At 41.0% G+C, this 25,118-nt stretch overlaps 2 protein-coding genes across 6 annotated transcripts in view; both read right to left on the reverse strand.

Moving 5' to 3' along the window:
- Positions 1-13,826, reverse strand: part of SNAPC1 (small nuclear RNA activating complex polypeptide 1) — a 72,490-nt gene extending 58,664 nt beyond the window's left edge. For 2 of the 4 annotated variants that reach the window (XM_054199922.1, XM_054199925.1), the window contains exons 1-8: positions 13,652-13,824; positions 12,854-13,013; positions 11,483-11,623; positions 10,931-11,035; positions 9,755-9,913; positions 8,165-8,239; positions 7,432-7,494; positions 6,328-6,469 (exon numbers count right to left, since the gene is read on the reverse strand). In XM_054199922.1, the coding sequence (XP_054055897.1) occupies positions 6,328-6,469; positions 7,432-7,494; positions 8,165-8,239; positions 9,755-9,913; positions 10,931-11,035; positions 11,483-11,623; positions 12,854-13,013; positions 13,652-13,779 (973 nt within the window). In that variant the 5' untranslated portion in view covers positions 13,780-13,824. Of the gene's footprint in view, positions 1-419; positions 925-2,786; positions 2,869-6,325; positions 6,470-7,431; positions 7,495-8,164; positions 8,240-9,754; positions 9,914-10,930; positions 11,036-11,482; positions 11,624-12,853; positions 13,014-13,651 lie in introns of those variants that run through there. The other 2 variants (XM_054199923.1, XM_054199924.1) reach the window with 2 other exon arrangements.
- Positions 13,827-17,497: 3,671 nt separating this feature from the next.
- HIF1A (hypoxia inducible factor 1 subunit alpha) overlaps positions 17,498-25,118 on the reverse strand; it is a 34,510-nt gene continuing 26,889 nt past the window's right edge. The window contains exons 14-15 of one of the 2 annotated variants that reach the window (XM_054199404.1): positions 22,386-22,512; positions 17,498-22,220 (exon numbers count right to left, since the gene is read on the reverse strand). In XM_054199404.1, the coding sequence (XP_054055379.1) occupies positions 22,069-22,220; positions 22,386-22,512 (279 nt within the window). In that variant the 3' untranslated portion in view covers positions 17,498-22,068. The remainder of the gene's footprint in view (positions 22,221-22,385; positions 22,513-25,118) is intronic. The other variant, XR_008466075.1, reaches the window with a different exon arrangement.

Below are 25,118 nucleotides of genomic sequence, written 5' to 3' on the forward strand. Positions count from 1 at the left end.
ACCCTTACAGGGCTGAACGATGACACCAATTCTAGTGCTTATTATTGTTTACAGAAAGTATTCCATCTTAGGATTCTCCGTCTGTTTTTTTCTGCAGTACTGTTGCCTAGCAATTATTTTCCCATTCTGCACCTGTACTCAGTAATGAGCTTCATGTTTATTTCCACACCCACTTCTTCCACATCACCTCTCCAATTTGTAACGATCATTTTGAATTCCAGTCCTGTCCTTGTACAGCTTAGGGTCATCTAGTGAATTAATAAATGTACTTGACATTTCTTCATTTGAATATCCACTGATACCAGATCTGCTGGAAACAGTACAATAAAAGGGTTACCACCAAGTTCATTTCCCACACCTGTGGGATCAAACCACGATAAACATTGCTGAAATTGCACACTAGAAAATGGAGCAAGTAATCTGTGAAAAATAATTTATTGTACTCATTTTAAACAGTCAGGAGCCTTAATTTTATGTTCAAAGATAATTAATTCCAAACATGCCTCATACAAGCAAGTATTTTGTGAGCTGTTCTTTCAACAGCCTCAGCTAAAAACATCATTGCAGATCAACATGAGTTCCAAGTGATAACTCCCATTGTACAAACTACATAGAACAAGCAACCGTCTTCTCTTTCTATCTCAAACAGGGCACAGCAACTTTGTCTCCCACAAGAAGCTTTCATTAGATGAATAAAGGCATCAAGTGCTTTACCATGAGACAGCTAAGGCATACCAGTCACTAACAGCGTTCCAGCATCACCCGTAATTCTGGTCCCAGACACTTCTTGTTGTACGTTCAAAGGCATCCAAAACAAGCACTTTGTGTTACCTCTGACATTTACATTTTGTCATTAACATTCGTATTAGTGCCTCTCCAACTGAAGCCTCTAACATCTTCTTTTCCTCTTGGGGAGAGATACTTCTGAAAGGAAATAAAGAGATTTTTCTGGCAAGCTTTTCAACCTAGCTTCCCTTATAGGAATGATTAAGGTAGAATTAATTCTGCCCAGGAAAAGAAATGAATTAAATGAGCTCTTGAGATCCCCTCCCAATCCCTCTCTCCCCGAGGTTTTAAATAGGAAAAAAAGTCTTTCCAGATTCTATAGCACACTAGCATTCAAAATATCAATTAAAATTCTATTGATGAACAAAATACTGTACTTCAAAACTTATTTGATCTTGACAGCTTACAACTCCTCATGAACACCTTTAAGATTTCATTATGAATTTGACAAATGGAATACTCAAAAAATTAAGCACAGAATACCTGAAGAGATTGCTTATGGGTATTTTTAATGCTTCAGAATTTGACGACAAATTCTGAGAAATGGAGAATGTTCCTGATTTAGAAAGAAACTTTTTGTCCACAACAACTTGAAGGAAAAATAAGTAATAAAGTACAATATTAAATGCACCATTGAATTCACACTGTCTACAACAAAGGTTATCTGAGAACGTAATCTCATTTCAGTACAAGATGCTCTTTGGCTTTTAAAAAGAGCAAATATGTGCTACCTCACTAAAAATGTATTTTAATAGTTACTACGCTCCCTTGTATGAAATATCCTCCCATTACATACAGTTTTGAATAGTAAATTAACTCCAAAAGATATACCCCTCCCATTCATCTATGTCATTAAAGCTTTCCAGAAGTTGTACTTAACCCTTTGCTCTCCCTTTAAGCAACCTAATTAAATCCTACCCTTTCAGGTTAAGAACCAGTACCTCTGGTTCTATCAAGTCTGCCTTCCACTATGCAAGCAAGACCCATCGGTCTCACACTAGCTAGAACTGCCAGTCGAAATCATGCCTTTAGCTGGCCAACTCCTCTCCCAGGAACACTACCCATGTTGGAGGCACGGCAGCAAAGCAGTTCACTGGACTCTTCCTAGAGAATAGCCCATTAAGGTATCTCAAGATAAAGAGGATGCAATTTTCTTTGTACGGTGTCTGTTCCATGGTGCTTATGTTCTCCTCATGCGATACGGAGAACAGACCCTGAAGCTTCTGAGTTGCAGAGCAGTTCAAGATCATCTAACATCTCAATTTGTACTATTTGCATTTGATGCTTCTGTAGAGCAACTCCACCATCAGCTTTAAGAAACGTGCTTTACCATTGCTTCCAAATAAAAATTACATTATCTCCAATAACGAGTGACAGCAAAGTCATCCACTCTTCTCCTACAATTCCCAGAATCCCACCCCAACGACGTCAGACAACTTCTAATATAGCAGAGGATGCTGTTACTGTATACGTATAATGGAACTTAATCCTTGAAACATTGCCCAGGTGAAAATAAGGCCAGAGGGGAAACTTCTATGTCCCCTCACTTCCACAAAGATGAAGGCAGCAAGGGCTATTCTAACCTCAAATGCAAATTACATAAGTTCCCAGAGCTACTAGGACAGGTATCTTCTGTAAGTGGGAGAATGACTGAAAAATCACTTTTCCCTACGCATTGTAACTCTTCAAGCCAGATTTGTATTACAGAAGAGTAAGTCTCCTTTTAACTGGACCAATTTTAACTCTGAACAAACTATAATGAAATCTATATAGAAAAAAACATGACCCATAGGATTTTGCCACCACATGTGTGCTCGTAACAAAGTATCAGAGCAAAGCTTCAATTTTCATGCAACAATTTACAGGCTAAAAACTCAACTAGCTTTTGCAAGGCAGCAACACGTGGTCCAAAACATCAGCTTTAGTTTCAGAAAAAAACAGTATAGTAGAGAGCTATTAAAAACCAAGTCACGAGTCTGTCAGAATTTCAATCACTGTACCTTCTTCATCTGGGTTCTCTTCTTCTGTAATTATAGGCATTCCAATATGCCGAGTAACAGTTTCCTTTGCCACTTGCATTTCACCCGCAGATACATTTTTAGGAAAAACTGTCAGCTTTTGTAAGCTTAACTAATGCTTTGTAACTTGGAAATTAAATCACTGAATTTAAAATAAAAGTTTATTCAAAACTATTTTTCTGTTCAATTTAACTTATCCTTTAAATGAACTTCAGTGGCAGAGCAACTTCTATCAGTTTAAAAGCTGGATATCAGAAAGATGATTTCCTTCTGAAAACTTATATCCTATGTTTTCAGAAGTGGGACGTAAAGGGACGTAAAGAGATCTAAAGAGAACCTTGGAAGGAAAAAAAAAAAAAAAAGATGCCTAAGTAGGGATGTGCAAATACCTGGAAAGTATGTGCAAAAAATTGCACCAATACAGATGACATAAATTCTATGATAGTAAAATAACTAACTAAATAAATCACTAGTCAGTTCAGATATGCCAAAGATCAGCAACATCAGATAGGATCTCTCCAAGAGACCCGAATTAGAGAGCTGATCTGCCTTTCCTTCCTCACCTCCTCTTTTGATCTAGCAAAGTACCTTCACACCAGGTCTTATGCTAATGTCATGTAAAAACAAGTCAGACCTCAAGTTCTGACACTTGATCTCTTTCAGAATATATTAACAGAAGTGACACCATACAACAAAAATCTATATAAATGGCTAATCCTTTAGGTTGTTGGTCTCAGCATCATGCTTTCAAAAAGCTTCACAAATGGAAAAGATACTAACTTAGGAGCTTTAGATCAGGTAAATCAACTTTTTTTTCAAAAACTCCTCCTCTGAGGCAGAAAGGAGGTCCCAGTCCAGTTTTCTTTTAAAGACGTTCACCATATCCTCACTTAGTCATTCCTTCTTACAAGCATTTTCACCCACGTTCACCCAGCCGTTCTTGTCACTCACAAAATTCTATCCTTCCCACAGGATTCAAAGGGAGGTTATAGGCATATGCATTTAATATTCCATAATAATTCTTGTTAAAAGTTTGAAGTCTTTTTCTGACTACATTAAACAAGGGCCCTCACTGAGGGCACACTGGGACACCCCAATGCTTCTTATATCACTATAAATAACCCAGAACTGTAAGAAATACAAGCAGTTAAAACTATTTCCTTCCAGGGTGCATTTTCAAATTAAGAAAAAAGGTCCCAGAGACTGGACTTAAAAACTCTGTACCTGCTTTTAAAAAAAGTTTGCTCTTTAAAATTGTTTTTATTCCTAGCTAAAATGTTAATTACCAGGAAAAATAGAATATAATTACAGGAGAGAACCACAAAAAACAAGTCACAGGAGTACAAAAAAAGAGTCTTGTCAAGAAGGTAAAAGTTAAGTCTAACTATAGACTACACGAATCTTACCCTGTTAGAATATAATTGCAATAGTGGGATTAAGAAAACAATTTGAAAGAGTTTTGAAACTGCATCAGTTGTTGACAAAATATTTTAATTCACATGGAAGTACTAAAAATTTCAGTAGTAAAAGAACAAAATAAATAACAAGTATCAGGTGGAAGGAGAATAACTGATGTGATAGTGGAGGTAGTAGCCTTACAAAGCATTGTCCTTAAGATATTGGTATCCTTTTCTCTTCAGAAATATTAGAGGTTATTCCTTTAAGAGCCCAGGAACAGAACAGAGACAGGCAAGGTTTACTTTGGATTTCATGAAGATAGTATTAAGTATCAAAACTATAAAGATAGGCTGATTTTCACGAAAAAGATAGATAGCTTCAAAAATAGAAGCTATCTGTCAAAAGAAGAAACAGTTCGATACATATCTTAATCTCCAGTATGTCTGTTATATGGAATCACGGAATCTTCAGAGTTGGAAGGGACCTCTAGAGATCATCTAGTCCAACTCCCCTGCTAGAGCAGGATTACCTAAAGCACATCCCTCAGGGCTGCATCCAGGCGGGTCTTGAAAGTCTCCAGAGAAGGGGACTCCACAACCTCCCTGGGCAGCCTGTTCCAGTGCTCTCTCACCCTCACCGTAAAGAAGTTTTTCCGTGTATTTGAACGGAACTTCCTATGTTCTAGCTTGTGCCCATTGCCCCTTGTCCTGTCGCTGGGAACCATTGAAAAGAGCCTGGCTCCGTCCTCCTTAAACCCACCCTTTAGGTACTTGTAAACATTAATCAGGTCCCCCCTCAACCTTCTCTTCTCCAGGCTAAAGAGTCCCAGCTCTTTCAGCCTTTCCTCATAAGGGAGGTGCTCCAGTCCCATAATCATCTTGGTTGCCCTTCGCTGGACTCGCTCCAGTAGTTCCCTGTCCCTCTTGAACTGGGGAGCCCAAAACTGGACACAGTATTCCAGTTGTGGCCTCAACAGTGCAGAGTAGAGGGGGAGAATGACCTCCCTCGACCTACTGGCCACAGTCTTCCCTATGCAGCCCAGGATGCCATTGGCCTTCTTGGCGACAAGGGCACACTGCTGGTTCATGGATAATTTGCTGCCTACTAGGACCCCCAGGTCCTTCTCCTCAGAGCTGCTTCCCAGCATTTACGCCCCTAACATATACTGGTGTTTGGCATTCTTCCTTCCCAGGTGCAGGACCCTACACTTGCTTTTGTTGAACCTCATTAGGTTCTTCTCTGCCCAGCTCTCCAGCCTGTCCAGGTCACGCTGGATGGCAGCACGGCCCTCTGGAGTGTCGGCCACCCCTCCCAGCTTGGTATCATCAGCAAACTTGCTGAGGATACACTCTGTCCCCTCATCCAGGTCATTAATGAATATATTGAACAAAATTGGACCAAGTATTGACCCCTGAGGGACACCACTGGTTACAGGCCTCCAACTGGACTCTGTGCCGCTGATCACAACCCTCTGAGTTCTGTCACTCAGCCAGCTCTCAATCCACCTCACTGTTACCTCATCTAGCCCATACTTCCTCAGCTTCCTAATGAGGATGTTATGGGAGACAGTGTCAAAAGCCTTGCTAAGGTCAAGGTAGATGACATCTACGGCTCTCCCCTCATCCAGCCAACCCGTTATAACATCATAGAAAGCTATCAGATTGGTCAGGCATGATTTGCCCTTGGTAAATCCATGCTGACCACTTCCAATAACTTCCTGTTCCTCTACGTGTTTGGAGACGACATCCAGAATGAGTCGCTCCATTACCTTCCCAGGGACAGAGGTGAGACTAACCGGCCTGTAGGTTATATGGCAATAGGAAAAATTAAGACAGTGCCACACAGAACAAGCTTTTCCAAGGACATGATCTTCCTGACAAAAATTAGCAGGACTGTGTATAAAACTTCATATTAACTATAAACTGCATGCTCTCATGTTGTCTTTTTACCTGACCAGACTGTGGAAAACAGAAAGATTCAATTACAATACTGGTGTCACAAAACATTTCTTTAATCTTCTACCTCCACTAATCAACACTGAAATTTAACCCAGCTGCCTCCTCTAGCAAAGCAATGGATAAACTTTTGCAGTCTCTCCAGATCCATAAATACAACGGAGAAATACCTTTGATTTCCACAGCATCTCCTCTCCCTGCTGGCTGTAGTCTCCTACTGTTTTTTTTACTTCGGCTTGGAGATTTCCCATAATTCGATCCTGATTCAGTGGATTCTAATTTTACTTGACGATGTCTTCTAGATTTGGAAGCCTAGAACCAAAACATACACATGAATGATGTAAAAAAGCTAAAATGCTACAGCCACATATTACTGTATGTCACTGAGTACTTCACAAGTCAGCAAGGACCAGAGGCATCAACTTCCTCATATGTCAGGGTGGGGACAGCAGTGAGGGAGAGAAGAAAGATTACCACTAGCTACTCTTTTTCAGTTTAACAGGAAAATGCCCTTCTATGATTTAATGGATGTGTCACTTAAAATCCAGGTAATGAAACATTTGTTTATTTTCAAACCACTCTCTGTTGGCATCGAACTGCACCACTGTGTGCAAGCAAAAGGAACACTTTGAAAAACTGCTGCATCACAAAGCTTCTTTCATATTTTGCTTAGATGCCTAGAAAACATTATCCCTGCGTATTCATAAGTCTGGACTGTTGTACCTTACAGAGCTCCGTTTTATTTAATAATGTGTTTTTCCAATAAGAGATTTTAATAAACAAGGAAAGACATAATGTTTATCATAGGCCTGCTATAAAAAAGAAAAATCAACAATATTTTTAAAGTAGAAGTTATCGAAATAATGTTTCTAAGAACTCCGAACTGACTCCCAACCCCCAAGCTCTACTTTTGCAAGCATCTTCAGAGATTCCAACATGTAAGCTTCAAGAAATTTGAGCAATTAAACTCACAAGTATTTTTATTCCATGTGTTTAAAATTCCATCTACCTAAAAAACAGAGCATAGACATTAAAAGATACGTTGTACATTGAACTCCCCCAAGCACAGACCATATCTGCATTGTCTCCATAAATCTAACGTGAAAAATAAGAACTTTGGTTTCCCCAGTGTTAAAGAAACCTGAATATTCGAAGGCTGAATTGCAGAGGACAATTTTAACTCATTCCTTTCAGAGCCATCATTTACATTAAACTGGTATTTATTTTTGAACAACAGTTTTAAGTACGTACTTATCATCAAATTTTATACCTACCTCAACAACCGCAGAGTAAGACCTGTATTTGATTCTAGCCAACGCACTTGCTCTTTCAGAACCCTGCAAAGAACCAAAAGACCAGTAAAAAAAATTTCTTATTCTATTATAGAAATATTGAAATGTGAAATCAGACAACTACTTCAGCAACATCTCATTACAGCAGTAATTCTATAATTAGAATCAGAGCTATGTTAGAATGCTGCCAAACTGATATTTATAAAAAAAAGTACAAATTTCATTAAAAAGACAGAGCATAATTTTGGTTGCCTTCACAAAGCCTAGGAGAAGACAAATCAAATTTGAACCTTCACATCTTTCTCAAATTCAAAATTGAAATAAGCAAGTAAGTAAAACGAGAGAATTTTGTAGCATTAAAAAAAAAAAAAAAAAAAAATCGATACTGCATTTAGTTGAAACTCCAGGAAGAGCCATAAAGGAGTCTGGCCAAGAAAATACAGCTATTTCCCCTCCTTATGTGAAAGAGACCATAGCGTTTTATTGTGAGCATCCAAGAGCTATTACAGTAGTGAATGCTCACAGCTCAACACAAAACAATGCTATTTAAAAATCAAAAAAATACCCTCCATCAACCCAACCCAACCAGCTATTCCCAGAACTTACTTTGATGCTATTATCAAGCCTTGACATACACTGTTTAGCCTGTGATCTGAAGTCAAAAAACTAACAGATTTCACCTGCATAGTGTAGCAAACTAGTTTATTGTTCTTACCTCTGATTCTAGCAAAGCCCCCTCTTCCTTTTTGTTTGATATTTCATCAGTTTCTTTAGCATTTAGGAATAATTTCTGAAAAAAGACCCACAAAATATTTTTTTGAATGTCTGTCATATACAAGGCAGCTAAAATCCAAGAATTGTGAAAAACAAAACAAGTATTCAAACATGTGCCCATTTTCTTTATCAATCTTACACTAGGGCCTTTCCTCAATCCAAGGATAGGCGTTACAGAGGTATTTCCTGTGGTCATTCTAATACATAGAACCATAAAATAGCTTGGGTTGGAAGGGACCTTTAAAGGCCATCTAGTCCAATCCACCTGTAATGAGCAGGGACATCTTCAATTAGATCAGGTTGCTCAGGGCCCCGTCCAACCTGACCTTGAATGTTTCCAGGAATGGGGCATCTACCACCTCTCCAGGCAACTCGTGCCACTGTTTCACCACCCACAGTGTAAAAAATTTCTTCCTTATATCTAGTCTGAATCTACCTTCTTTTCGTTTAAAACCATTACCCCGTGTCCTATCGCTACAGGCCCTACTAAAAAGTCTGTCCCCATCTTTCTTATAAGCCCCCTTTAAGTACTGAAAGACCACAATAAGGTCTCCCTGAAGCCATCTCTTCTCCAGGCTGAACAACCCCAACTCTCTCAGCCTGTCCCCACAGGAGAGGTGCTCCAGCCCTCTGATCATTTCTGTGGCCCTCCTCTGGACCTGTTCCAACAGGCCCACATCCTTCCTGTGATGAGGGCTCCAGAGCTGGAGGCAGTACTCCAGGTGGGGTCTCACAAGAGCAGAGCAGAGGGGCAGAATCACCTCCCTTGATGTGCTAGCCATGCTGCTTTTGACGTAGCCCAGGATACTGTTGGCTTTCTGGGCTGTGAGTGCACATTGTCAGCTCATGTCCGGCTTTTCATCCGCTAGTACCCCCAAGTCCTTCTTGGCAGGGCTGCTCTCAATCCCTTCATCCTCCAGCCTGTATTGATACCAGGGGTTGCCCCAATCCACCTGCAAAACCCTGCACTTGGCTTTGTTGAACTCATGAAGTTCATATGGACCCACTTTTCAAACCTGTTCAGGTCCCTCTGGATGGCATGCCATCCCTCAGGCATGTCAACCACACCACTCAGCTTGGTGTTGTCTGCAGACTTGTTGAGGGTGTACTCTGTCCAACTGTCTACAACATTGATGAAGATACTGAACAGTATTGGTCCCAATATGGACCCCTGAGGGACACCACTAGTCACCGACCTCCATCTGGACACTGAGCCATTAGCTAATGGCTCATCCACTCACTGGATGCGACCATCTGGACACACCCATATTGAAACGGACACCTTCCAGGGCTTAACCCTCAGCAATCCCTTATGTTATCACAGAGGCAACACCACATACAAGTCCATGTCCTTCTCCCCATATCATAACTCAGCCTAGCATTTTACTCATTCCATGTCTTCAGCGTTACAGTTCCTTCTACTTAAGTCTGACATGTACGAAGCATGCACAGAGGCAACTACACTAAAACAGTTCTTACATGTTGACACAATCTGTTAAATTGCCACAGCATAATAGCTGGTATTACCTACCATTCTATTCTGCTGCCATTCCTGATGTTCCAAAGTTATGTCTTTAAGAGTAATTACAAATTCATCTTTTATCAAGCTCAGGGCCTTGTCTGGCTGGGATTTGTCAGCTGAAATGACACACTTCATTTTCTGATAGTGGTCATGAATATTCATCAGTTCCTAAAATAACAAAACAGACTCTTTTTCAGGAAAAAAAAAAAAAGATTCCAGCAGTAAAGCAATGTTAGTCCTCAATGAACAAAATCAGGGTTATACAAACCATCCTAAGGAAACTACTGAACCAGAAGGAATGTTAGAAACAGATTCTGTATCAGTTCAGTTTTAGGGATCCTAGCAATACTGTTACGTAGTACTCTCCAATTAGTCCACCAAATAAACAAAAGAAGAAGGAGTATCTTTCATTATTTAAACGAAGAAGGAAGTCTCAGTGATACTCAGGATCACTGCTGAGGTTTCATTCTGATATGATGGTCTATTTTCATCTCTTTGGAGGAAGCATTTTAATTCCTCCTTTTGAGGAAGGTCTTCTCACCCTGTCATTTCACAGATTACTGATTTTTATACCACAGTAGTCAACCTTACTGAAGATAAATATTTGCTAGCAGCAACTGGAAAAACCTGTAAACAAAGATCTATTACTGAGTCCTAATGAGCAGTATAAGGCCTATATCTGGCTTGGATTACTCAATTTTTTATAAAATGTACTATATATTGAACAAAACCAAGTTTTAAAAGGATAAATAAAGGTTAGAGAAGGCTATAAACTTGCAGGTAAGTAAAGTCATATTACCACAAGTATCAAGCCTCCAGCTGCAACCTGCAGACACATCAAAACAAACATGCTTCCCCCCACCTGCCATCATCCATTTTTCTCTGCTTAAGTGCCAATTAACCATTTATACCCTTCCCCTTTTACATCTTACTGAGGCAAAACCACAAAACATTAGAGCATATTTCAATATTGAAAAAGGTACCACGATTCTTCCAAAATGAATGTCGTGTTTCTGTACGTTCAGTAAAATTGCTGGCACAGACTATTATCCTAGTCTGGATTCCATAAGAAGACTTAAAAAGGACAAGACTGTGCTAATTAGGGAAGTTATAGCTCTTGGACAACAGAAGAAGAAAAACAAAACAAGCCCCAATGATTAATCTGTAGTTTAAAAGTTACTGTACCTCCAGTACATCATTAGTGATGAGGCTGTTTACTCTGTTACTTGGGTCCTTAAATTCTTCTTTCAATTCATTTTCCTGAATCTTCTTCTTAGTTCTGTAGTTTAGCTAAAGCAAGAGACAGTGTTTTGTAACCTAAAAGCAAACTTAAAATGGCATCTTCTCTTGAGAATTCTTACTGCATATCCAACAATCAAGAGATGCTGAAAGGCCTAAAACCATCTCATCAACAACAGCATGCAGCTTCACTGTCAAGTGCTCAGTCAGGGCTTTTCAAAAATTATTCCCTAGTCAAGAATTTAATCCAGCACCCAGACTCATTTGCACAAATGGTAAGACATCTCAAATCTAATAAGAACATTAGATACTGAAAAACCATTTTCAGGTGATAAGCATGCTACATTCAAACATCCTCTAAGCTTTACGTCACCCACCTAGCTGAAGCAAGACACGTTAGCCTCAAAGCTAAACGAAACACGAGTGCTGTTGAACTGCCAGCCACTGAAAACGGAAGAAATTTTATTAAAAAAAATTAATTTTAATGTAATAACTCACTAGCTTTGGCATTGCTGTGAAATGGAATGCTCTGGCAAGTCGCAGTGTCCTAAAGATGTATGCTGCATCGTAATGCTGGGAGTCTACCAAATCCTGTTGAAATTTCTGGATTTCAGGCCAATCCTTGAGTGCGATTCTGATCTGCAGCAAAACAGTTGTGTATTGTCATACCAACCTGAACATTTCAACAAATAAAAAATGAATTCAGCTGACTACTGTGATCATGTTATACTACACGCAATACCTGGACATCTAGGGTATAACACGTCACATAACCACAGAACTACAGAAAGGACCCTACTATAACATTTGTTACTACTATCAACATTTTATGCAGATAGGCTTATTTTATTGTTATGTTAAATATTCTCACTGCAGTTACTTTCTTTGACAGTGACATGAAACACAAGCCCTCTTCGACATCTGAAAAAGTTAAGCCTTCACATTCCGGGATGCCTGAAACAATATACACCCAGGAGACTCCCACTGACTAGATGATAAGGAAATAATACTAATACCATGATTTGCTACCAGCGAAATGTTCATAAAAGTATCCCTGTCTCTGTGCTTTCCTTCCTCTCCCACGTACTCCATGTCTACCTCAGTTAACTGCTTTGATAATTCCTGGACTCTCTAATAGTTGCTATATAGCAGGGGTTTTAAAATTCCCTAAATTAATCTCCATAAAAGGTATCGACTCCTTTGAAGTTAAGATATGAGATGTAATGTCATTGTTGCAGAATACTTAAACTCCAGTTTCTTATTTAAAGAATTTGAAGTCTGTTGTGCATATGAACACAACATACATCACACAGTTCCCAAGTAAACCGCTTCTACTTGCACTGAGTTTCCAACTCCTTTATACACTAGTCTCCTGACCTAAATGCAGCAAGGCGACATGTCATTCAGACATCCATCCTTTCAACCTATTTACAAATGCCACTTAGTTCTACTTCTGACTAACAGAAACTGCAAATAATTCAACCAGTCTTCATGCTGCTGAAATCCTAAGGAATAATTGGGGCTGTAATGGAATTCACCCTATAGCTGATGAGCATGTTCTCTGTTGCCATTTTGAAAGTTAGTCTTCATTTTTGAACAGAGAACTTCCTATCCGGCAAACAAGATTTCTGACACCACAGCTACAATTTAGGAAGCATAAGCAATATTTTAGTCACTACCATGTAAGTTCTCCAACCCAAAGGTGTTTGAAAGGCTACCTTTTCCAAAGGGACCATCTGGTTCTAAATATTTTTATTCTAAGAAAGCGAGAGGAAATGCCCTACCCATTTACGATGACAAAGCAGACAGAGGTATGCCATGTATCTAACATCGAGTATCTCCCGAGAATAAAACCTCAAGAACAATTACCTTTTGTTTTGGCTGGCAAAGCTGTGTACTATAGAGCCCGTACAAAAGGTACAGAGCACCAACTCGAATCTGGAATGCATACGGGGGCAAGAAGTACTGCTGTGCCAGTTCTAAAGTCTTCTTTGTGAGCTTATTCCTCTCCAAAGCTCTTATTCTACCACTAAAGTAAACAAAAGGAAGTACGTTAAAGCAAGTAATTTAGAAAATCCATAATGCAGAAACAAGCTTTAGGTATTTTAAAACATATTATCATAGGGTTCAAGTTCTGGGAAGTCTTCAAAGACAGACAGACCTTAAACTCTCACCCAGTACTGCATGAAATTCTCTGTATTAAGTTAGACCGAAAGTGAAAAATGCAATGCCCTACAATCGTATTTTTTAATCTCATGAGGATTGCATCAAGCTCACTGAGGTGTTAGTGTTACAATCACAGGCGTTACTAATATACAAAATAAAATTAATAACTACTTTTCAGTATTACACAAGAACCGATGCTTCGTTGCCTTTTACCTACACGCCAGGCAGGCAAACCTTCCCGAAAAGCCATGCCCAAATGGAAACGCGGCTCACCGACACCACCCTTTAAGACCCCCTGTACCAGCACAGGGGGAGGTCAGCAGCGGGGAGCCGTGGGCTTCAAGAAGGGGAAGACGGGCTCCCTCAGGCGGGGCCCAGCCAAAGGACCGTCAAAGGGCGGCCGGACCTTTCCAGCCGGTGCCGCTGAGGGCGGCTCGCCGCGGGCAGGCCGTCGAGGAGCCGGCCCGGAGGCGGGTGGGCCGGCCGGGACCCCTCACTCACTAGAAGATGGTGTGGAACCGGCGCTCCCGCCACAGCTCGGCGAACCGCTCGAAGCGGACAGTGTCAGCCTCCTGGAAGGCGCCGAGCAGCTCCTCGCAGTCCGCCTGCAGCCCCGGCACCGAGCTCATCCCGCCGCCGCCGGCGGCCCGCTCCGCCGCAGCGCGCGCATGCGCAGCCCCTCCACAGCGCCCCCGGGGCGCCTGCGCAGCCTTCCGCGCATGCGCACTCGCCCGTTACCGGGGAGACGCAGTTTGGGCTTCTCTGTGAGAGGTCGGTCCCGCCGGTGAGGGGATTATCCCTCCATCCGTCCCGGGGGCGGCTATCCCCTCGCCTTGCCGGGCGAGACGGGTTTTCGGCTGGCCTCAGGGCGCAGTTGGGAAGCAGCCCGAGGGAGGAAGGGGTTTGGTGGGGAAGGAGCGGCGGCAGGCTCGGCTAGGCAGCCGCCGGCGTACGACAGCCCCAGGGAGGCGGTGATGCCGGTGGGGCGTGGGGTTTCGGAGTGCCCCGGCCCCGCAGAAGCTCCCCCGGCCCAGCGATGTCGCCGGCCCGGAGCGCGGGAGCGGCGGGGTTCGCTGAGGGGAGAAGGGGGGCTCGGCAGCGCCGCGGTGCGCCCGCGCTTCGCGGCCCGTGTGGACGTGACGCGCCGCCACGCTCCCGGCCAGCTGTGCCCGGCGAAGGGGGCCGCTTCGGCGGGCGTTCCCCCGCCCAGCGCTGCTCGCAGGCGGCGGGGAGCAGGGCTCGGCGACTGCGGGAAGCCCCGCTTCCGCCTGAGCGAGCGCGCCGGGCAGGAGCTCATCCGGCGGGCGGGGGCTTGTAGGGCGGCCACCCCCTCTTTTTGAGCTCCGGCGCGGCGCGCTGCCGGCTCCCCGCATGCACGGCCACACGTAGGCGGCGGACGGGGCGAGCCGGGCGGGCGGGGAGGGGGCCGCGGCTGCCGAGCCGCACGTAGGGAGGGTGGGCGCGGCCTCGCCGGCGGCGCGGAGCGGGGCGGCGGGGGCTCTCCTCCCCCGCGCACGTAGGGGCGAGCGGTGACCGAGGCGGCTGGGGAGAGGAGCGGAGCGGAGCGCTGGCGTCCGAGACACCCCGCGCCCCGAGTGAGTACGGCCCTGCGGTAGCGGGGGAGGCGGGCGAGCGGCGAGCAGCGGCTCGGGGCGGTGGCAAGGTGTTTTCTGGGGGAGTCGGTTTTGGCGCTGTCTTCCCCGGGAAGCCCCGCAGCCCCTCCGGCAGTTCCCAAGAGGGTTTAGGGACGGGGCTCTGGTTCCAGGGCGTCGTTGTCGCGATGGGCGCCCGCGGGCGGAGTCGCCTCCGCGGCCGGGGCTTGTCCGGAGACGGGCTGCGGTCTTGTGGGAGCGGGGCTGGGCGGCGGCGGCGGCACCTGCGCTGGGGAGCGGGTCCCCGGGCTCGGCAGGGGCGCGCCGGAAGGCTCTGCATCCGTGGGGGGAGAGAGGGGCTGCGAACTCGGCTTGTGTGAACTCAGCCTGTGAACCGCGCCGGGGGGGGACTGAAGGGGTGAAAAGAGGCAAAAGTAGGGAGCGGGCATGGGATGGTGCGTTGCGTGCTGCCTTTGGGATGTTTAAACCTGCAGGTGTTTCGCCCTGTGACCGTTTCGCTTTCTCGAATAATCAAGCACTGCAAAATTGTAAATTCTCCTGGCTCTGGTACCGTGATGTTCTCCAGTTCACCGTTACCACCAACTAATTGATCCAAAGGTTGCTCCGTAAAGCTAGGCACCTCAAGCTATCGGCTCGTACAATGACAGTAGCTTCCACAATGCTTCAGGCACAAAAGCATCTTTCCATATTTATTATATTTCCCAAAAGGCTGCTGGAATCCAACCTTTATCAGCCTGTATAGATGAGTAGGAAATGAATGGCCATCAGCTAAACAGCTGTTGTGTTTAAGCACCACTGATTTCCACTGTCATTGATTATGGGAACAGAAGCATTTCCAGAGCTGTTACATATGAACTGGGCAGGTTTTAGCCGCTGCAGGGGGTGAGCTGCACCTGCCGGGTTTTGGTTTGGCTTCCCCCACCCCCCCCGAAAAGACGAGACATTTTCATCTATCATTTGGATTCATGTTTAGAGCCATAGGACAGTGACCCCATTCATCCAGTATGTGACCCGATTGTCAACAGATTGTACTGATTTTGAAACAGAATGCCAATGCTGTTGGGAAAAACAGTTATAATGTACTCCCCCCGATCACACTGGACTTAAGGATTCAAAGCACAAGCAAGTTAATAATTGACACATCATGGAATGAGTTTGTCATTACTTACAGGTCAAGCCAAGCCCTGCTTAGATACAGGAGTTATCCCATAATCTAAAAGGAGCAGAGGAGCTTGTCTTTGGAGTGGTGCTGAATTTGTAAAGCTTGAGTGTGCTTTCTGATTTTTGTATTTTAAGCATGCATTGGGTGTTGTGCTTTCTCAGAGGTGGTGCTTCAAGAAATGCTAGATGGAAATTTCTTTTTTTTTTTAGGCAGATGGAGTTGCATGTCATGACATTTCCATTGTGTAAGATGATGTAAGATGTAGTGAGGATGAGGATGATGTGCCCATATGTTAACATGTGCTAAGTCTTTCCTTGCAGAAAGTTTGGCTACAGTGTAAAGAATGAAAATGCAGAGAAATAATAATAAAAATAAGCAACAGGGTGTCTTTGTAGAATTCGCCTTCTGTGGTGTATACAATGAAATACAGTGTCAATTTTTAGGCTAATTATTGTGTGTTTTCATCTAGTGCTCCTTCAGATTTTTCATTAGTACGTTTTAATTTTTAATAGACTGCCTTCCAAACCAAAATAAATAAACAAAAAAAAATTAGATTATGTAAGCAAGAGCGTGCTGGTTGCTATATCTTCTTCATATTTTTATTTAACTCCTAAACAAAAGGATGAAGTCCTGTTTGCCCTGTTAATTCCTAGTTTATAAGTTGCAAGTTAAAAAGCCATTTGTCCTGCATAGTTATAAATAACAGGGGGTTCTCCAGTTGCACATGGCACAAGACCACTCCTTTTTTAAAAAAAAAAATTACCTTGTAATAGAACACATTTTGAAATTGAAAACATGGAAATAAATCAGATTTTAATGGATTTTAATGAAAATAGATCATGGATATATTTTATTAAATAGTGTATTCAAACTTCTGTATGTACAAACCTATCACTAATACCAAATAACAGGATCATACTCTACTGTGACAGCACTTGCATGTGCCTTCTGCTTTCCGACTTCCCAACCAAGCAAAAATGGTGCAAGTATTTTTAATCTGTGCGATAGGAAGCGGTATTGATTTAACAAAACAGCAAGAGTCATAAGTTCTTGTGAAGTCATTTGCATGTACTGAGAGGAACAGAATTCACCTGGAGACGTCACCTTAGATTCAGACTAGTTTCTGTTTTGTTACTAAGGGCATTCTTCATTACTCAGAGGTTTCATAAGCTTCTCCGTCCCCCTTGCCCCATAGCTGTCACTCTCCTCTCTCTTAAGCTTCCCACAGGAAAACCTGCACCGTCCCTTGTTAAATTGTATGCTTAACCTCTTTTGTTCATGCATGTAGTCTAGGGTAGGGTAGGATATTTATTCAGGTAGGATAACCATTGTGTCTAAGGTGAACGGGATTCAGCTGTAAGGGCATGAGAGAATTTATAAACCCTATTGGAAAACAGAACCCATGCACGCTTAGCGTCAAAGTAAGGTAGTCAGACCTCAAACGTGCAAGGAGCTTCAGTTATACTGCATAGTGGTTATTTAGTTCACTTTAAAAAGTGGTTTTTCCATCTGCCATCTCCATCTTTTAGAACAGGGATAACAGATGAACAGAAAGATCACAGACATCACGAATTAGAAACAAACCCTCTTTTATTGAATTTTATACTGTTACACAATCAAAAAGAAATACAGTCACAAGTATGTCAAAATGTTTCAAGAGAAATATCAATTGCAATACGTTGTACTTGGTTCCAAAAAAGAATTCCATTAAAATATACCACTTCTTCATGAGAGAATACTGCTATTATTCACAAAATCTACCATACTGTATAAGTCCAGTAGCAAACTCTTTAACTTTTTGGTAACTTGGCAAGCCTTGCTCAAGGTAAACAGGGAAGCAGGACAATGACAACTCATTTCTAGAATTTGAATCAAAAAAAAAAAAAAAGTTCTCCAGAATGGAGCTTTCCAGGGAACCAAGTGCCTAATTGATAACGGTATTTTTAACGAAAGCTGAATACCCAACTCACATGAATTCCTATAAAAAGTATTCCTACAAAGCATTCCTGGCCTGCAAAATATTTATTTTCATGCTGGACACTTACAGTTTGAATAACGTGCGTTAAGTGCAGTGACATTTGAGTGAGATGTGTGTTCTGTTCAGTAGCAGCTCATCAGCACGGATGGGAACAGATGGTCGACCTGGAGCATGTCCAGCTATAGCCCAGGTCACAGTGGTCAGGTACTCACCACTCCGGCTTCCACAGGCACCTTTCAAAGGAAATGGTTCATTCGGCAGCGTAACAGTGAAGAAAGCCTGCCAAGAGATACTGGCTAACAGCCCCTGTTTCTGCCATATTGTTTAGCTGTTTAAAAATGCAGTAGTTTAACCTGTAATCATCATTTTTTTTTTTATTCCTACGCTTGTATTTCATTGGAAGCGGAGTTGACCAATTAATCCAAAATAAGCTTTGAAGTCTTGAAATTGCCGCCAGTATTATGTGTAAAGTTTTAATTGTTCTTTCTGGCCGTAATCTGTGATTCTTTAATTCATAATTACTTGGGGAGAGTTTAATACATGTACACAGACACAACAGGAAACTTAATAGCAAGTTGTTTCTGTTTCAGGCCAAGGTTTTCAAAGATCAACATACCATCCAAGCCTATCTCACTACAGGGGAGGAAGGTATGTTAGAAAGGTGTACTTTGGACTGCAGGCTACCTTAGTTTACTCAATGTATTACACCCGTGATCAAGTTACTGGACAGCAGACTTAAGTGACGACTTGGGAGCTACAGCTGTAGTTAACTACTTTCAGGTAAAGGAATGAATGGTGGCATCACAAATACTGGTTTAAAAATGCCTTTACTTTTTAACAAAAATCATCAGTGTTGCTGATAAAAACATCAATTACAATCCATATGTGAAAGTAATAATTGTTCTATGCCATAAAGAAGGCATGGCTTGACTACTGCTGTGGTCACAATAACCTTCTGGAAGCAAACTTTGTTATTCTCAGTTTATCATTTCCACATAATCTAGCTTATTTCATACGCCGCAGGAAACACTATATTTACCTACCGTTTTTTTCTTTACTACTAGGAAAGAATAAATGCTCTAACATGGTGCCTCAACATTTTAAGAAATAGCAACTCAAGTACAAAAGTATTCAAAATCACTAAGAAAACATTTAGAAAGTAATGTATTCTAGAAGCTTGTCCTACAAAGTAGGTTTAGAATCAGGCTGTGTATTCCTGGAATCTAAGCAAAAAAAAAAAAAAAGTAAAACCGAACAAAAAGCAGCTAAAATGTGTACTAGGTTTTATGAACTGTCATCTGCATTTAGCAAAGCTTTTACAAGGCCAGAGCAATCAATTACTGTTACTTTTCCACACTTCAGTGTCTCTAGAAGGTTCGTTCGGGGTTGTTTCGCCCATCTTTTTTCCTAGAGTTGCTTGTTTAAGTCACTTTTACCAAGACAATAAACAAGATGCCATGCCTTGTTATTACGCATAATAAAAAGTGTGAGAGGTGGGAAGGCTCATAGCCATAAATCACATGGGTCACTTAAGTTTTCCTCCTCTTTTTAACATGGATTTTTCTCTATGAAAATGTACAGCCCTCTTAAAGTACACCGAAGAGGAAACGACAGCTCCAAACAGGTCAGGCTCCTCCAAAAATAAGGTCAAGAGAGCAGAACAACATCAGGCAGGAAGGTATGAAGTTTCTCTTGGGAGATAAAAAAAAAACCAATAACTCACCAGGCCAGCTGAAAGCTTGCCAGGGCAGTAAGAAAAGCAGAACCCAACTTTACTTAAAAGCCTTTAGCAACTTCACCGTTTAACCTTTTAACTGCTGACAGAGAAAGGGATGCCACGGAAAGAATGCCATCCAAGAGACCTCACAGAGCAGGTAGAAAGTAGCTCTGCTACTTTTATCCAGAGAACTTTATAAGCTTTGTATACTTAACCGCTGCATTAAAAATCTTTAATATTCAGTAGCAGCTGTATATATTCAAAATGGTCTCTGGATGAAGCTTCAGTTTTAGCTTACAGCACCTACACGCTTTCTCCTCTCTTTGTGGAACTTCTACTCTAAGTATGCAACGGTCGTCTGCTACCAGGGCCTTATCTTTTTTTTAACTGGTAGCTAATAGTCTCCATCTAGTTTGATACAGTTGTGTCAGTTTGAAAAGTGCTCATTTCAGTGAAAGAGTAACAGTAATTTTAGAAAACAGCTTAAGCTTATATACCATTATACTGATTTCAAAAGACCCAAGAGTCCAATGAAACCAAAGTTTCCAAAATAATTCTTGTGACACCCCACGTTTGATTTCTTTCAGAGATAAAGTTTTAAAAAAAACTAGTTTGAAGAATGCACAGAATATCTTGATCATATTTACACATTACAAGGTTGTATCAGAAGCATCATGTTTTATGACAGCAAAATGAGAAAAGTCACCTAGTCAAAGTTACTAAGTCAACAGCACAAGAATGCAGAACAAGCTTTATCACAAGTATTATCTTAATTTTTCTAATCATGCAGTTTTGTGATAAAAATCCATCTTTTAATTGATCACTCTTGTGAATTTTACTTTCTCCTGCTTTCCCAGTGTTACCTTGATAAAGCTTCCAGAGACAAGCCTTTAAGCTGTTAACAAGGAAGAATCTTTCCACTCTAAAGTAACACAAATATGCTGTCTCCTCACTTTCAAGTTTGCTAACTGGTGTGATAACAGATTTAAAAATTTAACATCTTTGGCGAGCGGTAGTACAACACTGTCTAGGAGACTTCAGTACTGAATAGGCTCAAATCATTAATGCGGAGATGTTACAATCAAAATAAGGAAGCAGTGATTTCCAATCAACTCTAAGTTAAAAAGGGAACACGGATGAACAATAACCACTAACAAAAATATAAATTATCTCATTTCTCTCAGATAACACACTCCCCAAGGGGGCCTGGTCCACATATAGTTTATTGATGTAAGAAAACAATACAGTTAGTGTTAGATCCAACCACAAAGAGCAAAAGAATGAGCGAGTGAAGGTTTTGTACAGTACATATAGGAAAATAAGATGTTTGTGACAACTATATATTTCTAAATAAAAAGGCTTCTAAATATATTCAAGTTATTGAAATCTACATGAAAACATACGGATGTTAATAGCAACAAGGTGCATAAAACCAAAACATCAAAATATTGAGCAACTCAATGATGTACTAGATAAAACTTTGCTAACAATGCAAGATGTTTTACAATCTGCTTGAAATATCACCTATACCACACAGGGTAAGCTGAACATTTAGATTTAAGATCATACACAATATTAGCATTAACTTCAACAACTACAGGCAGGGAATTTTTTTTTTTTTTTAAGCTGGCAAAGTGACTACTTTAAGAACATCAAACTCTCTCTAAATTGAGAACGTATCCAAATAAAATGCTGCTAGCCCTTTCCAGATAAAGCCTTTCCTTTGACTAATCACACTCATTTAAGTCAAAAGCATGAGACAGCATTTAAGAACAATTTGTATTACAACATGACTAAAATAATGACATAATCCATGTTTAAACATGATTTCATAGGCAAACAAAGGAGGATTCGTCTTAAAAACTAGTTTTTATAAATGCAGAATATATTGCATGAGGAACTGCTGGTATTTTTTAAGAAAATATATTGTGCGATTGTGGCTACAATGCACTGCTGCAAAGCATTGTTGTTTCTTATAAAAATTATTAAAATAAAAAAAACCCAACTTATCTGAACATAAAGAGTAAGAGAGCATAAGTCTTCCAACTACCTATGAAGAGCAGGGTGGAAGTATTGCCAGGTTTTCCTGTGTTGACATTTTACTAATGTTAAGTTTTGGTGACCAACTCCCCAGCCAAAAAATAAATATTTTTTTTTAAAATCAGGTGCATATTTCAAAGCTGCTATTGCAAGTGTGTTTTAAATGTAATGGACTTAAAAGTGTATGTACCGAAGAATTATAAAAACGCACTATAGTTTGAGTTATTGTTACATAAAGAACATATTAAAAAGACTGTCAAAATAAGTAGAAAGGGGATCAAAACTGAACTAACTGAATTAGTGCAGTACTGTAGCCAGGCTTCTAAAATCAGATATAGAAAATATAAATAGACTGCTTTAGGTGATGATTCACCAATGTCCAAAAAAAGGAACAAGTATTGTGAAAGCTCAGTTAACTTGATCCAGAGCTCTGAGCAGTTCTTCACCCTGTAGCAGGTTTCTGTTGCCTTGTATGGGAGCATTTACTTCGCAATCGTAACTCGTGAGTTGGGGTAGTCCACTTTCATCCATCGACTGCCCTAGAAGTTTACTTGCTATGTCTAAAGAGGGAGGGGAAGGAAAAAAAGTACACTTTATTCACCATGCTAAACCTTTCCTCCAAAATTGCTCATAAAGGAGGTAAGTTTGGATGTTTTTGTCATTCAGTTCTTTCACACGGTCCCTCTCCACCCCCCTCTACGTATTTAAAAAAAGCCAATACTAACCAGTTGATAGTAGAATGATTGTCTTTTGCTCCACTCCATTATGACCATTTGTTTTGCATCCCTTTACACGTTTCCAAGCAAGTGATGCATTTCCTCCACGGTCACCTGTCTGCTGGAATAAAGACCCCTACAAAGAAATAAAATAAATCTTCTTTATTGAATACTGTATCTTTCTAGCCCTCCACATCCCTCTTCAAAACTAACAGTTCCTGTCACCAATTACTAATGTAGGCATTGTTACAATTAAACTGGGCTTTATTCAGAACCCGGGGAAAACATGTTTCCAAGTACACCAGCCTCGAAATTTAAAAGAAAACTGAATCAGATTTCAAGACCTTACTTGCCTTACAGAAAACAATTACTAAATCCTGGTTATCATCAGTTACCATGCTCAAGATTAGCATGTACACGTACACATACACACCCATTTAATTACCGCTCTTGGGTGAGTAAGCATCAGGTTTTCACTGAAGTCTCTAATGGTTTTCTGCACTGGAACTAATAGCATAGACAGGCGATTCAGGACCCTCGGTAGGTTGATTCTATCTAAATTTAAGATGTAAATTCTGCTTGCACTCCAGTTATTGCCGCCAAGCCATCTGACCCAAGTCTTGTGGGGAACGCAGTCCTAAGCCATTCTATTGCAGATATGGCTCCTTAGCATATTGTTTTGACAGCAGCATAGAAGATATGGAGGTTAGAAAGCTTTTAAGGGCTCCATGTAATTAGGATAAGTAAGAAGCAGCTGCCACTCAAACAGATGGGATGGAAGGGAAAAAAATGCCATCTTAGTACAAGTTTGCTAGCAAAAGTAGTTGAATCTGCAAAGTTTTGTCTTGTTAGTAGTCAACTACTGCAAAAAGCGAAAAAGGTATTTCAGAGTGCTGCCATTATCCCAAACACTTAAAATAGTAAAGAACATATGTTTTCAGGTTATAAAACATCCACGCGAGTCAAAAAGACAACTGTATAATAGAAACTATAGTTAAACAACTTGGACTTAGAAGCTGTATTTCATAGTAAGGTCAGTCACCTACATTGTTGCTGGTTTGTTTCGTTGTGGGGTTTTTGGGTTTTTTTGGGTTTTGTTTTTGTTTTATTTGGTTTTTTTTAACTGTGAATGCGATACAGCCCTTCATATTAAAAAAGGCCTAGCTTGTCCGTTTCAATTTAATGATTTGGATCATTATTTCACAGTCTTACTACAACACATCTTGCCCTTGTCTAATTCTCCTGTTTTCTAGAAAACGAGAATAGTATTTTACTTTTGTCTTCACTTATTTTCACTCTTCACAAAGTTAAGTCCTACTTTCTTACAGCTGAACAGTTGTGGCAAGTTTTTGCACAATCCCAGAATACTACGTATTATAAGCCTGGATTTAACATAATTGTTCTTCTGCACCTGTGCAAGGCCTAGTTAATCCACTCAGAAATCCATTGCGAAGAAAGAAGCCAAACAACAAAAGCACTTTGCTTGAAGTGATGTCAGTAAGACCCAGCTACTTGGAAAATTCAGCTTCTGACGGTGCAGAAACCATCAAAACCTTTATAACACTTGTCAGGTACAGAAAAAAGAAAAACGTTCAGCAAAGGATGAAGTTTGAACCTTTAAGCATTGAAAAAGCACTAAGCATAGAAGACCGAACACTATTACAGCACTTAATACAGAACTGCTTGCGTTCTGTGTATTTAATGACATCCATGCTATTTTGAATATTTTATCAGCAGCGCTATGCCAGCTGTAGCACCATCACATGAGAAAGACGCAATGAAAGGCAGTAAAGTTTCTTGCAGAGCTGTGCATTCCTACAGGGCTACTGGAAGCAACAGAACAACATGCATGGAAGTGCAAAGCATTTAGCAAATGAAAGCAATGGCATGTGATTAATTATTTATTTATTTTACATAAAGTCTGCTTGTCTCATAGAAAAAACAGAACATACAAGAGCTTGCTCAGCTCTTCCAGAGGAGAGCCATGATAAAGATGGTATACAGTGATTTGTCTCATGCCCAAACCAGAACCCTAATACAGGAATATCTCATAGTTCAGAAGAACAGTAGTCCTGCACTGTAAGACCTGATGGTTGACTACACCAAGGAGATGGACCACTACAGAAACAAAGAATCCGAAAGGCTACATTGCAGTAGAGGAACTAAGAATTAACTGTAGAAAAACTGAAGAGAAGTGGGAATTTACAATGAAGGCTAGAAGAGAGATAACAGTATGTAATGGCAAAGCTCAAGATTTCAAAATACTAAGAACTGACAGTAAGAGACAAAGATTATAGAAACCAAAATACCCTTTACAGAAAATAACAAGCTGGATAGCCCCAATTAAGTGACACAAATCTAAGAATACCTAGAAAGTTTATTTTTAGTATCTAGGACAGATGATTACGAGCTACTTGCAAGCGCACACACTAATACTAGAGAGGTGTGCACGAAATGAGAGCGGTACTAGTAACATACATTTGCTAGGTTATATGAATTCTATTCCCTTATGGTTCAGATGGTCTTGTTATCTGATCAAATAAAGCAATCTCAGACTCGACAGAAAAAAGAAAGCATAGAAAGAAGCATAAGAATACTATCTCCACTATTGACAAACATGAAAATTGTGTTTGAATTCAAAAGTGAAATAAATATGGCAATTATAAATTTAAATGTGATGTCTTACATTTGTGCACATTCTACTGAAGAACATGTATGTTCACAAAAGAGTATCTTCTACCT

Source organism: Rissa tridactyla, chromosome 4 (genome assembly GCF_028500815.1).
Source record: "Rissa tridactyla isolate bRisTri1 chromosome 4, bRisTri1.patW.cur.20221130, whole genome shotgun sequence".
Lineage (NCBI taxonomy): Eukaryota > Metazoa > Chordata > Aves > Charadriiformes > Laridae > Rissa > Rissa tridactyla.